This window comes from Oryza glaberrima, chromosome 4, assembly GCF_000147395.1.
Source record: "Oryza glaberrima chromosome 4, OglaRS2, whole genome shotgun sequence".
In the NCBI taxonomy this organism is placed as follows: domain Eukaryota; kingdom Viridiplantae; phylum Streptophyta; class Magnoliopsida; order Poales; family Poaceae; genus Oryza; species Oryza glaberrima.
In genome coordinates this window covers 30,768,000-30,780,506 of record NC_068329.1, presented here as the reverse complement: position 1 = coordinate 30,780,506, position 12,507 = coordinate 30,768,000, and the positions used below count along the sequence as shown (strand labels likewise).

Sequence of the window (12,507 nt, the reverse complement as noted above, 5' to 3'; positions counted from 1 at the left end):
GTTTGTGTGTGATTTGTCTGGATCGATGGATTCATCTGGCGGCGGCGACTGCTACAACCAGACGTTGCCGGTGGGCGCGGCCAACGCGGCGTCGTACCGCGGGAGCACGAGCCGAGGGATGCTGCAGGTCCCCGGCGCTGCCGCTTTAGCTTCTTGGGGAAGAAGGGGAGAGAAAAGAGAGAGAAGGGAGAGAGGGAGGAGGAAGAAGGAAGAGGACTAACATGTGGGCCCCACATGTCAGTTGGCCCACATTTCTTTTTCTGTGAATGATTAATGGGTTCCACACATATTTTTAATTCTAATGCCACCTAAGTGCCACGTGGAACGAAGACTCGGTCAATATCATCACGTAGACGCCACGTCAGCAAAACCGCCCTCCAAAACCGCCGAGGGAGTTAAATTGCACCAGTTTTAGGAGTTTGAGGGTCAAAATATCCGGTTTTGTGGTTTAGGGTTATGGATTAGATTTCGATCATAGTTGAAGGTCACGAAGTGAACTTATTCCCTTTTATGTTAGATTGGGCTACAGGCCTCTTGAATGAAAGGATTGGGCTACCCAACCCGAGCCCATTTTGGCCCATTGGCAAGTTTGTGTTTCAAAGTTGTCCATGCATGGATAATTATTTATATTTTTTTTCTTGTTTTTTTTCGTTTAGACGAAAGACTCATGCATAACTACACAGCACGCTCACGCTCCCATGAATGTGCTTTTATTTTAAAACTACCCATGAACGTGCTTAACATACTCCTAACTACAATTTCCTATCCTAACTAAAATCTGATGAAAAGAACCCCCGAACGTGTATAATATTTGCTCGTTTTTTTCAATTTCAGTACCGTACTCGTACTTTCCAGGATCAATCCGTCAATTAGCCGTCCAAATTTTTTCCATGTGAAAGAAATAAAATGTACTAGAAAAATGAAATCATTTCACAGGTATACTGGCACCAACATGACAATTTACAAGTCTAGAGTCTGGACATCACCAATGTTGACGTACACGTACGTGTCAAATCGCTTTCCGTGTTAAAATCTTCCTCGCCACACAAAACCAAAGGTGCGCGTTACATGACTTTCGCCGAGCACTCGTCTGCTGCGACGTCAAACTCCGAATTTATACATCAATACATGTGGTTTTGAATTTTTGCTAAAAGGAAATTCATGTGTGGTTTAAGTAGACAAGTAGTAGTTGGAATTTTGAAATGGTGTTCCTGTACTACTTCCTACTACCAAGTACTACGAACCAATGAAAAAAAAATCCGGCGGACAAGTTGAAGCTGGAAATGGTCAGATCAAAAGTCAATACGAAAATGAAACTGATACTTGCCGACTGTCACGCAATTAATACCGATACCAAGCACTACCCCTGTTTAAAGAATTAATAGTAAGATTATACTAAGAAACTAGGGTTGGCAGCCAGATTTTAGCATATAGGAGTAGTTCGATCTTTGGGTTTTACAAATACATCTTTCTCAAATCCTAGACTGTCATCAGAAGCTTCTTGTTGACGAATATCGTCTACCACCGAAAAAATAATTAGCCACAAATACAAGTAATAATATCAAGTTTAGAATTTAAACTCAGGTGAGCTAGTTCTATCATAGGATAATCAATTTAGTTACGCCTATTTTGCTTTGTAATTTTTTTTAGACATGCTACCACAAGGAGTAATATAGAATTTGTTTTTTTTCTTTTTTCTACTTTGGAAAGGATGGCTTTTACACGAAATTTTACATGAACTGACTATTTCCTAATAAAATCAAATAAAAAAACCTACGATCCAATAGTCACAAAACTCCAAACCTAATTCATTTTCCATGTGACTGGGGAGATCAGTCGGTTGATGAACGATAATGTTTTTCTTTTTCTCAACACAATTTCATAAATCATCGTAGCGTTACACACAAGATAGCGCGTAATGAACATTATTAACCCAGGTGCAAAATCACAAATCACATTCACCCAGGTGCATATGCTAACTACAGGTGCCAGGATTAAAACCTACTCCGTACTCATTGTCCGCATGGCCGTGACTCCACACCACACAAGTACTACTTCCCTAATTTACGCGCTAACTTTTCTTAATCAAACACTCTACACACGACTTATTTGATTACCGCGTAACAGTAGCTAGTAATTTCTCCCCCAACTTGTTCTCCGGTCTCCACATCTCATAGGATTTATAGCACATCATTACGTATATCATCATAACAAAACGTATCACTCCCCATCAAACATTATGACGTAGTACTATGTAATAATTAGCTCCCTTCATTTTTAATAATTAAGATATGCCTTTTAAATTGTTAAATAGTACATTTCTATGTGAAAACTTTCTATATAAGAATTTCCTCTAAAATATATCAAATAAATATAATTTGAAGTATGTAATTACTGAAACGCAATTGATCATACGCTAATGCTTTCTCATTATGGGTGTACTTACTTAGTCCTCTTGTTCGTCTTGCGAAGAGCCGAGAGATTTGTCATTTTGCTATGTCTAGGTGTTTCATGTTACAAGTTGTTTATTTTTTTTCTCTAGCCAAACTTCTTTAAATTTAATTAAGTTTATAAATGAATATAGTAGCATTTTTTAACATAAAACAGACATCCAATGCTGGATTTTATTAAACTAATTTGTTTTTTTTTGATATTACTAAATTTTTCTATAAATTTAGTTAATCATCTTAACCAAGTTTGACTAAGAAAAAAAAACTACAAGTACACTTCTTTTCAAGGTACAGAAGCGTCACGGCAAACCCGTATTTCCACAAGTATATACGGTAGTACAAAATACAATAGAGTAGAAGCAACAATCATTTAATCTTTCACGGAAAAACAATAATAAGTAATATATAAAATAAAAACAAAATAAATGAAGCAGGCAGCAATTAACTCATGTCACATCCGTGCCGAAACAATCCAACCCAAAATTCCCACATCCATTTCTCCAGCGACCCATCCATCCATCGCCTCCTCTTTCCCTCCCACCTCCACACGTCCCCTCCTCTTCCCCAATATTCCACGCCACCGCCGCCGTCAACCTCCGCCATCAGCAGCAGCAGCGGCGGTCTCCCATTCCCATTCTTTGCTCCCACGCGAGGCTGCGCGGAGAACAGCTGCACAGGTGGGGTGGGGGTGCAGACCGAGCTGAGGAGTAGCCGGAGTTGGTGGTGAGAGACGCGGGTGGGGCGCGGCCATGGCGGGGAGGGTGGTGCGGAGCTGCGTGCAGACGGGGCTCAAGGCGGTGAACTCCGTGCTGGGGCTCGCCGGGATGGCCGTCATCCTCTACGCGCTCTGGATGCTCCGCGCATGGTACAGGGACGTCGCCGACCTCCACTACCGCCTCCCGGTCCCATGGTATTCATCCCATCTCCTTCCTCCTCCCCAACTCGGATCTCGTCTGCTACTACTCTCTCGCCTTCTCAATCTCTGCTTTAGTTTTTTATCACTACATCGATTGCAGTTTTTCCCCCCTTTTGGGTTTCTTGATCTGGCGTGTAACCCTGTGCTAACTGCTAACTGTCCCATATGCTTTGCTTCCGCGAAACTTCGAGACGAATTCGTAGAAGCAAAATGCATATACTCCATACTGTTTCATTGGAGAAAATGGTTTTCTCTATACAGTTTATCTGAGGATTCCGTGCAAGAACAGGGAGGTTTGGAAATTGCGTGTTAGCCGAACCCACCCCCACCACCCAAAGGAAAAAGCAAGCACCTCTCTTTTTCTCCTGTGGAAGTTAAAGTTTACCCTTTTTCTGATGGGTGATGGACAATACTCGGCTCAGCATACCACTATTGCTCCAAATTTGGGTACAGTGATGCGGAAGAAAAGTAGTGGATGTTAGAATTTAGAGAATTTCGGTGGTTGAGGTGATCACCATGAAGTAGTATTGTTTTTGGAATCATACCCCAAAAATTTAGGTGGCGGCTGCAATGTAGCTAGGGCCATATTGGAGCATGACGCAATGGCTTAATGCAATGGATGGCCCAACCAAAAGGGACATGCGACAGTTGATTGGATCTGGTTGGGCGATAGCACTTGCGAAGGAGATAAACGAATAATTTTTGGGTTGGACAATCGCTTTCCTAGACTTGGTGCCTGCTTGGCTGAGCTTCAGATTAGATTTTAAACTTTAGGACTAATTTTAGTGGTTTTCTTCGTCACTTTCTTGTCTGGCTCTAGTTTCGTAGTAATTGCTAAAATGGAAAGCTGAAGAACCTATCTAAAACTAGTCTTTAGAAATCAAGCTTTAAAATTCGAAATTGTTTTAAGTTATAATCTGATGCAGAAACAAGCAGGACCGATGACGATTATACCTCTCCGCACCTTTTTTTTACAATAATGCCCCTCCACATTTCTATTACTGCTAACTAAGATGGTAGTATAAATAGATCTGAACCCTTCGATCAAATGAGATCAACGGTTCAGATTGCTTTCTAATGCCAATGGAGAGCACCATAGTGGGGCTCCAATTAATTTGGGCTGTTATTCATACCTTTCTTGCCGTTAGGATGTTAAAGGTGCTATTCTGTATACTAGATGCATACTTTACCATATAAGCATCTAGACATTTACATTCCTTGTAAGTTTGTGATATGAACTAGTAATTCTTTTACTAAAACTTTCACTCACCGTGCAGGTTTATCTACACTTTTATTGGCCTGGGAGTCTTTATGTGCTTGTTGACTTGCTCTGGTCATATTGCAGCTGAAACTGCAAACAGCCACTGTCTCTCTTGTGTATCCTTCAAGCAGCTTGGTTTATGGAGTTGTTTTGGTGCCTAACTTTACACTTTTATGTTTTTAGTTAATAAAGTGAAGTTACCTGCGTGTTCGTCGGATATGTTCTATAGTACAGAACTATGTTTTTTTACTGGTTTATATAATTGAAATGCCACAAAAAAAATTTCGGTTGAGCAGATCTTTCTTTTTAACATGAGCAGATCATTTCTGAAATGACAGTGCAAACTTCTATTCCCTTTTATTTGCGGGGCAACTCTTGATCCATTTAAGCCTCCAACCTTACATGTAACTCAACCTGGTGATGCAAGGACTATTTTGCCTTAACCTGACATTCAGTACATGATTTTTGTGTTTATTATTATTATATTGGAAGGAGCAATCACCACTGACGTATTTCTGAATAGCAACTGGGAGGAGGTAAGGATCATTTCCTTCTGTTGTTTTTTTCCCCTCTCTCTCTCTCTCTCTCTCTCTCTCTCTCTCTCTCTCTCTCTCTCAATACAACATTACGGTATGTATGTATGTATTCCTTTGTAATGGCATGTATTTTCTTCTATTCGATCGGTGATTGTTTGGTATTTTCCAACCCTTCAGGATTTCCCTGATGACCCATCTGGAAAGTTTGAAGAATTCAAGGATTTTATAAGATCAAATTTTGAGATTTGTGAATGGATAGGCCTCTCGGTTGTCACTGCCCAGGTGATATTTTCTGCTCCTTTGCTGAACTAGGACCCAATTCATTTTTTTTGCTTCTATAACTTGTAACCAAAGAATTGTGTGCGCACATGAGCATGTGTCGTTGAGATCTTCCAATATGCTTGCAAGTTGAATTATACTTCTCTACTGGCATAATGAGAATTCACTGAAAGCCCACCATGTACACTTTGGACTGGAGAAACACTGATTTCCTCTATAACATACTATACAATTATTTTCAGGTGTTGTCAATCGTTCTTGGAATGGTACTTAGGGCTCTTGGACCTGACCGTGAAAGTGACTATGATAGCGACGATGACCCCTCTGTGCCTGCAAGGCTGCCTTTACTAAGAAACCAGTACCAACATGGCATAAACTATTCTGAACATACCTTACCTCAAAGTAGTGATTCATGGAGTTTGCGGATTTTAGATAAGGTGAGATATGTTTTCCAACAAATTATTTCTTCATTTCCTCGATTCCTTCTCAGTTTCTTAAGCATTAGTAAAGCCTTTCCATGTTTTCCTTTTCCTTTCAGGCTAACAAATGAAAATTTTCTGACGATGAACCTTTGGATGGAGCTATCACCATGCTTCGGCCTGAAGGTTTAGCTCGACATGAGGAAATGATACCCTTCTTTTTTTTTCTAGGTAGCAATATTGAATGGCTTCTTTTGATTGCCTAAACATGCACAAGTATTTGAGTAGCATGCAACTGACCCTTACAGCCCCTTGATGTTATGGGAAGAATGTTGTATTTTACAGTGCTTCAGAAACAGATGATGGCGTGATTCCGTCACTGACAAAAACACAGTTGAATGTTTTGTAGTCCGTCGAGCTCTCTGATCCATATATACTCCATCCGTTTTATAAAAAGCAAACCTAGGATAGAATGTAACATATTCTGGTACTACAAATCTAGAAATCTAGATGAAGAACTGTCTAAATTCATAATACTAAGATATATCACATCATGTTCTAGATTTGTTTTTTTTTTATGAGACGAATGTGTTATTTCTGTTGCTGATGAACCTGCCAATGTCCCATGATAATGTCCTATCTTGATCCATAAATCCTCTGGAATCTGAATGCTCAAAAATAGGATTGGCATTTGGGTACGTCAGTACGGTATGACTGAATTTATTGCCACCGGCTGCATTCACCAGCCGCGTTTGGCCCATAAAATCCAGCACGGTGGAGTGGGTTCTCTATTAAGAAATCTGTACTACGAAGCCTGTATACAAGAGTGGCTTTACCAAACGGCAATGTAGTACAACTGTTCATCAACCAGTTTTTCAGCAGCTAACTGGTCCTCGTAAGCAATTTATCTGGTAAGCCTATCGACCAATGCTTGTTAGTAGTGTCAGGTTCAGCACTACACCTCCTACATCATGGTCTTTCCCCAACAGTGATGAGCCTGTAACAAGCTGACTCATGGTTGCTGGAATGCTGGTAATTGCAAAAGAGAAGAAACTGTCATGGTAATGAGCATATATGTACTTGGAATTTCACACTAGGAGTTCAATGTGGAACACAAGGTTTTTCCTCCCTAAATTTTTTTACACTGCAAATTACAAATCTGTACAAGCATTTACAACATCTGACCACAGCGTTGGATCTAGTCAGAATTCACAAGTTCTCTTGTCAAAGTTCAGTCTGCTGCTGGGGTTAGCCACATCCTAGGACAAGGAACATCCTCTGCATGAATGAATAAGACATGCGTCACTCTCCGAAAACAATTATGAGTAGGTCATTATGAGTAGCTCTAGTTATTTTACATGAGAATCATAGGCATAGAAGATGTTGTCCGGAGCAACAAGAGGCAGCTTCTCAATGTACATAAACAGGCGCCTAAGGTTCTCTCTAGTAATTGTTGCCATGTCAACGACATCTCGGTCATCTGTGAACATCCACAGATCACCAGAATTTACTCTTTTGAGGCTGTCACGGCAGAAGGGGCAGGACTGAGATCTTGAGCGCCTGCAACAAGGATAGCACATGGTTCAAAGAATGCAGCAATATCTTAACAGATAGTTCGTAACCAGTGACCAGATATATATTGATATGTATGTTCTTTGAATTCCTTATGTTCATGTAACTAGTAAGGTATTTTATACATAAACATTAATACTGTCATTTACGTGTGATACTACATGCTTTGGCGGCAGAGTTTTTGCAGAGCTATGTATTGACATAAGTTTGGGAAGTTATGAAACTGAACTGATGTTCTTAAGGCTGTTTGTCCCTTTGCAAGGGATTATTTGCTTAGTGGGGTTATGTCACAGAAGGGATTTCACAGGAGCTAAATGATCTCTGAAAGAAAAGTGATCTCTGAAAGACCAGTCCTGGCAGTAAGAGTTAAGCACAAAGCTGACAAGACCTTGCTGCGATGACTGAAAAATATGCAATGTCTTGCTGTAATAATCAGGTACAGATCTATTAATGAGGTTGCAGCATAGCACCATCTTATTTATTGTGCAGAGCCATTCATACAGAGTAAAACAGCGTGCTGCTATTAACCTCTCAGAACCAAAATGGTCCACTATATCTGGACAGAGTTTTACTCGTGTTTTGACTAAACTAACTTTGAATTGAAGAACTAAACACATCTCAGACTGTTACCAAAGGACCAATACGGCATCGATTAACCATTAGTGATGAACATGACAAACAATTTTTGGGATGGAAGGATTTGATTCTCACCATTGACGGTAACACTTCATGCACATAGCATGGCTGCAGTTGGGCAAGACAACCTTGTTATTCATCTCCATGCAAATTCCGCACTCTTCCTCCCTCTCGACATCAATCTCAGAAACATGTCTCTTGCTCTCATCCTCATCTCTTCTTCTGTATCTCTCAGTACAGATTGCCTTCTGCCTCCGGTCATCGATGTCGCTGATACCCTTGTGGAGTTGCATGAGCGAGGGAAATATAACAGCTGAAAACAATGCAGGCTAATGTTAACACTCTAAACAACTCTCGACTGTGAACCAAGAAAAAGAAAAAGAAAATCCCAGCTCAACATTTTAGAGCATTTACCATAGAATTCCCTAATGCTCGCCTTCCTTTCATGAGTTGACAAGGTGGTCGTTCCATCTACATAAACCTGATGAACAAACGAAGCCGAACAAAAAATTCGTTAGATTAAAAAAAAAAGTCACTGACAAGATGCAAACTTGAATTCTGAACTCGCACCACGCACGCACACATGCAACCTTATAAATTAGAATCCTGAGGAGGCCAAGAGCACCGGCAAGGCTACAATCCGTCCACTGCACCAAGAAGAGGAAGAACTGCGCGGCGGGGCTGTACGACATCCGCATCTGGAGGCAAGCCCCGTCATAATCCCTCGAGAAATCCGAGGCCCTGTCGAATCCAACCACTTCACTGTGAATGGCGTGCATCAACTCACCCCCACCGGATTACTGCTAGTACTAACTACCATTCATACACAAAGCATGAATTCCTAACTAACTGTCCCCTACTTCATCATCATCATCATCGCACCGTTACAACATCGGCGATAATCAGATCTATCTGAGTCTAGAACGAAACCAAACAACGAACACTGCGAGAACGAAAAATTTGGGGAAAGTTAAAAAGAAAAAAAAAAACAGAGAGCACACACTCACAGGGTGTTGGCATGCTGGATGTCAGCCTCGAGCACCTTGAGCGAGTCCTTGAACGATTTGCGCATGGAGCACAGGACCATCACTGCCTCCTCCTCCTCCTCCTCCCCTCTTCTCCTTCCTCCTCCTCCTCCTCCTCCACCGCGCGTGCGTACCTTGAGCTAGCTCGCCACCACCATAGCTGCTCCTCGATGGCGACGCGACGCAGCTATCCCACCGAAAGCTTCGCCGCGCTTCCTCCTCCTCCTCGGTGCGGTGCGGTGCCGCCCGCTTCGTCGTCTTCCACTTCGCTGTGTTCTTCGCTTCGCTTCTGCTTCTGCTTCTATTCGTTGCGTGCGCGGAGCGGGAGGAGGGAGAGAGGGGCACGCGTCCCAGGGGAGAGAGAGATAAAAAGCTCCAACTGACTGAGAGGTGGGGCCCATGTGTGGAGGGCGACATAGGTATGGCATTACCCATTTTTATGACATGTGGGGTCGGGTTAAGGTGGGGCCTACCTGTCGGTGGGGGTTGAGGCGCGAGGTGGGAGTGGATGACGGTGGGGAGAAGTGGAGTGACCTCGTGGGGCCCGCGGTTGGACGCTCGAGGCGGCCACGTGAGCTTGGTCTATACACCCACGACCGGGGGGAGTGGGGGTTTAGGGAACGAGACGGAGAAAATTTGGAGAAAAAAAGGGTGTTGACGAATTTTGCACGGCGGCTTGAATAGTGAATTTGAAAATGGAAAAGTCGATTCGTACAGTTTTCTTCAAGAAAAAAAATCTTGCAAACGCTGAAGTGGCATGGTACAAGTAAATTTAGATTTTTTATAACTCCTGCTCCGATTTAACGATTAAGAGCATTGTTTGTAATTGTTTTTAAATGTCCCATCTAGAAGTGATTTTTAAAATGGTTTTTCCAAATTCTTATTGAAAAACGGGGAGGTAAAAGATTTCAATCATTTGCCTCGCAGTTTATAAGCCGTTGTTAAAAATTGAATTATAAAACTTTGGTTTTGAGTTAAATTTAGTTTTTTTTCAACACTAACTTTTAAACCGTAGATAACACAAACAGAAAAGTCTGGTCCATAAGTTATGATTTGGTTTCTTATATGCCGTTTTATTGGTTAGTAGTTGTAGGCCAGACGATATATAGAGTGATAATGGAAAAACAGATAATCCATTTATGTTCAACTTCTGTTAATGTACACTTGGAAAATCAACAGCACACATCTATATATTTTTGGACATTTCTTTCATCTTGATTGAATACCAATTAAGGCTCCTACCTATAATTAATTAATAAGAAGACGACTTTGTGCACTACATGCCGTAGTTGGAAAAAAATGTTTGTAGTCTATTCCAAATTTCTACTACTCGGTATGGTCCAGGTGCACAGAGCGGTTGAACTTGGACGGCGAGAAGAAGGTTGGTGCGGTGTTACGGTCATTTGTCACTCTCGTAATCGGTGGTTATGAACTTGTTTGAGAGCGCAAACTGCCGGATTATAAAAAAATATCCTACTTGTCGTCGTGTAGCCTCCTCTCCATTCATGATTAGTGCATGTATTAGCGAAAGATTTCGCTATTATTAATTCGAATGATTAGATTGAGTGGTTGCAAAACAGCTGTTACGTCATCCCCATTCACCGGCCGGTGTAACTTTGTAAGTCCCCTGTTTTCAAACTAAATAAAGCGTAGTAAGTCCATCTGTTAGAGTACCTGAATTGAAGTAAAGCATTTTTTATTTTTGTCGATGGGTGATTTTGTGTTATCTTTTGCAGTGATGAAGAGATAGAAAAAGGAAGAGTGCAGTGGTGGTGCGAACTCCCGGTTCCTCTAGGCCCATGCAATTATATTCCATGGGCCTTCCTTCCATTTATAGCCTGTTTATCCGGCACGTATATAATGGGCCGCATTTTCGTCTCTGTACAGTTTCAGCCCAGATAAAATGGGCCTGAAGTGACTGGCTAACGTTCTGGTCCAAAAAGTGGCCAGCAGCCAGTTGCGGCCCAAAACTTGTTGCATTCTTCACCCACGCTGGTGTCAGTTAGCATTGATCAATGTTTGTTTTGCGTGCAGGATCCACAGTTATCTCAAAGACTCTCAACCCTACCAATTTTTTGGTATTACCAAAATTTAGTAGAGTAACAAACTAAACAAACTCTTACCATTATCACTTTACCAAATTTTAGTATTACCAACTTTACAAGCCCTTCACACTACTAAATTTTAATAAGGTTAATTTCGATAACAAACCCTACTGGTTTGCTTTCTAGACTCTGTGAATTGTGATGAGTACTACTACTAAGCTAGCTAGCGTCCATTTTGAGGGGACACGACTCGTGGAAAAGAAAGAAGAGAATGATCGAGAGTGTGGCGACCCTTTTTATTGCTGTTTGTTACCGGGTCGATTAAAGTACGGCTCCCATCGGATGGCCTAATAAGTCAAAGAAAAAGCCAAAATTTGAATTTTCGAGCTTAATTTTGAGATTGATTTTGAGATATTTTCAACGTAGTTTCTTTTTCAACATTGGTTTTTAAGTCACAAAGAACACATTTATAAAAGTTCTACCCACAAATTCATTTTTATTTTCTAATAAGCCGTTTTGGCTTATTAGGAAATAAGCCAAACGATGGGGACCTACATTTGTCTTCTTTAATTATGATGAGTAGGCATAAAGGTCACTCAAGGTGAGAACTGAACCTGCTCGATCGAATTTGGGCCAGCTAGTTTAGTGACGGTCCTTTTCAGGTAGTTGGTCACTGGACTTGGAGGTGAACATCCGTTTCACTAACAATGAATACTCGCACATTTCGAATCGAAAAACGGGTACTATGGCCATGTTTAGTTCCTCTCCACCAACTTCAAACTTCTAACTTTTCATCACATCAAAAACTTTCCTACACACATAAATTTTTAACTTTTTTTTTCAAACTTTCAACTCTTTTTTTAAACTTTCAACTTTCTTCAAACTTCACTTCACTCCTTTTCCACCAACTAAACAATAGATGAACTTTCATCTCTCCGGAATAATCCTATCATCAGCCCGGCCGTCGTTTTCGTTCTGATCAAACGACAGACACAGGGATATATGGACCTAAATTAATTATCAGGACACTTGTCCGTAACAGAGAAGGGTTTATACAAGTTTTAGGTCTTGGTCGTCGTACACTGTCTATCTGGAGTACTCCGGTGCGATGCAGGCTGGAAATAAGCACCGATCGATCCACTGCACGCCTGCGCATGCATGGATGCAGCTGTGGCCATCTGCATGTCGCGCACCTGTCCTTCCTCCCACATGACCAACGCATTTCTTTGTTCCCCAACACCATCGATCGAGCACCAGCACGCCACCGGTCCACCGCTTGCTGCATAATTTGGTCCCGCCTGGCACACAAACCGCCAAGAGGAAGTATTATAACCGTCCTAGCTGAAACCCCGCGTATTGCTGCGGAAA

The 12,507-nt window shown here is 41.5% G+C and overlaps 2 protein-coding genes across 2 annotated transcripts; one reads left to right on the top strand and one right to left on the bottom strand.

Annotated features, from left to right (window-relative positions):
* The first annotated feature begins 2,909 nt into the window (after positions 1–2,909).
* LOC127770707 (tetraspanin-19-like) lies at positions 2,910–6,297 on the top strand. The gene is made up of 6 exons (XM_052296519.1): positions 2,910–3,360; positions 4,644–4,743; positions 5,083–5,163; positions 5,341–5,445; positions 5,685–5,879; positions 5,981–6,297. The coding sequence occupies exons 1-6, from the start codon at positions 3,200–3,202 to the stop codon at positions 5,990–5,992; spliced, it is 654 nt and encodes a 217-aa protein (XP_052152479.1). The 5' UTR covers positions 2,910–3,199; the 3' UTR covers positions 5,993–6,297.
* A 618-nt stretch (positions 6,298–6,915) lies between these two features.
* LOC127770706 (E3 ubiquitin-protein ligase AIRP2-like) lies at positions 6,916–9,427 on the bottom strand. Its single transcript, XM_052296518.1, has 6 exons — positions 9,077–9,427; positions 8,660–8,810; positions 8,484–8,550; positions 8,145–8,382; positions 7,220–7,421; positions 6,916–7,139 (listed from the first exon to the last, which is right to left on the bottom strand). The coding sequence occupies exons 1-6, from the start codon at positions 9,154–9,156 to the stop codon at positions 7,110–7,112; spliced, it is 768 nt and encodes a 255-aa protein (XP_052152478.1). The 5' UTR covers positions 9,157–9,427; the 3' UTR covers positions 6,916–7,109.
* Positions 9,428–12,507: the final 3,080 nt, after the last annotated feature.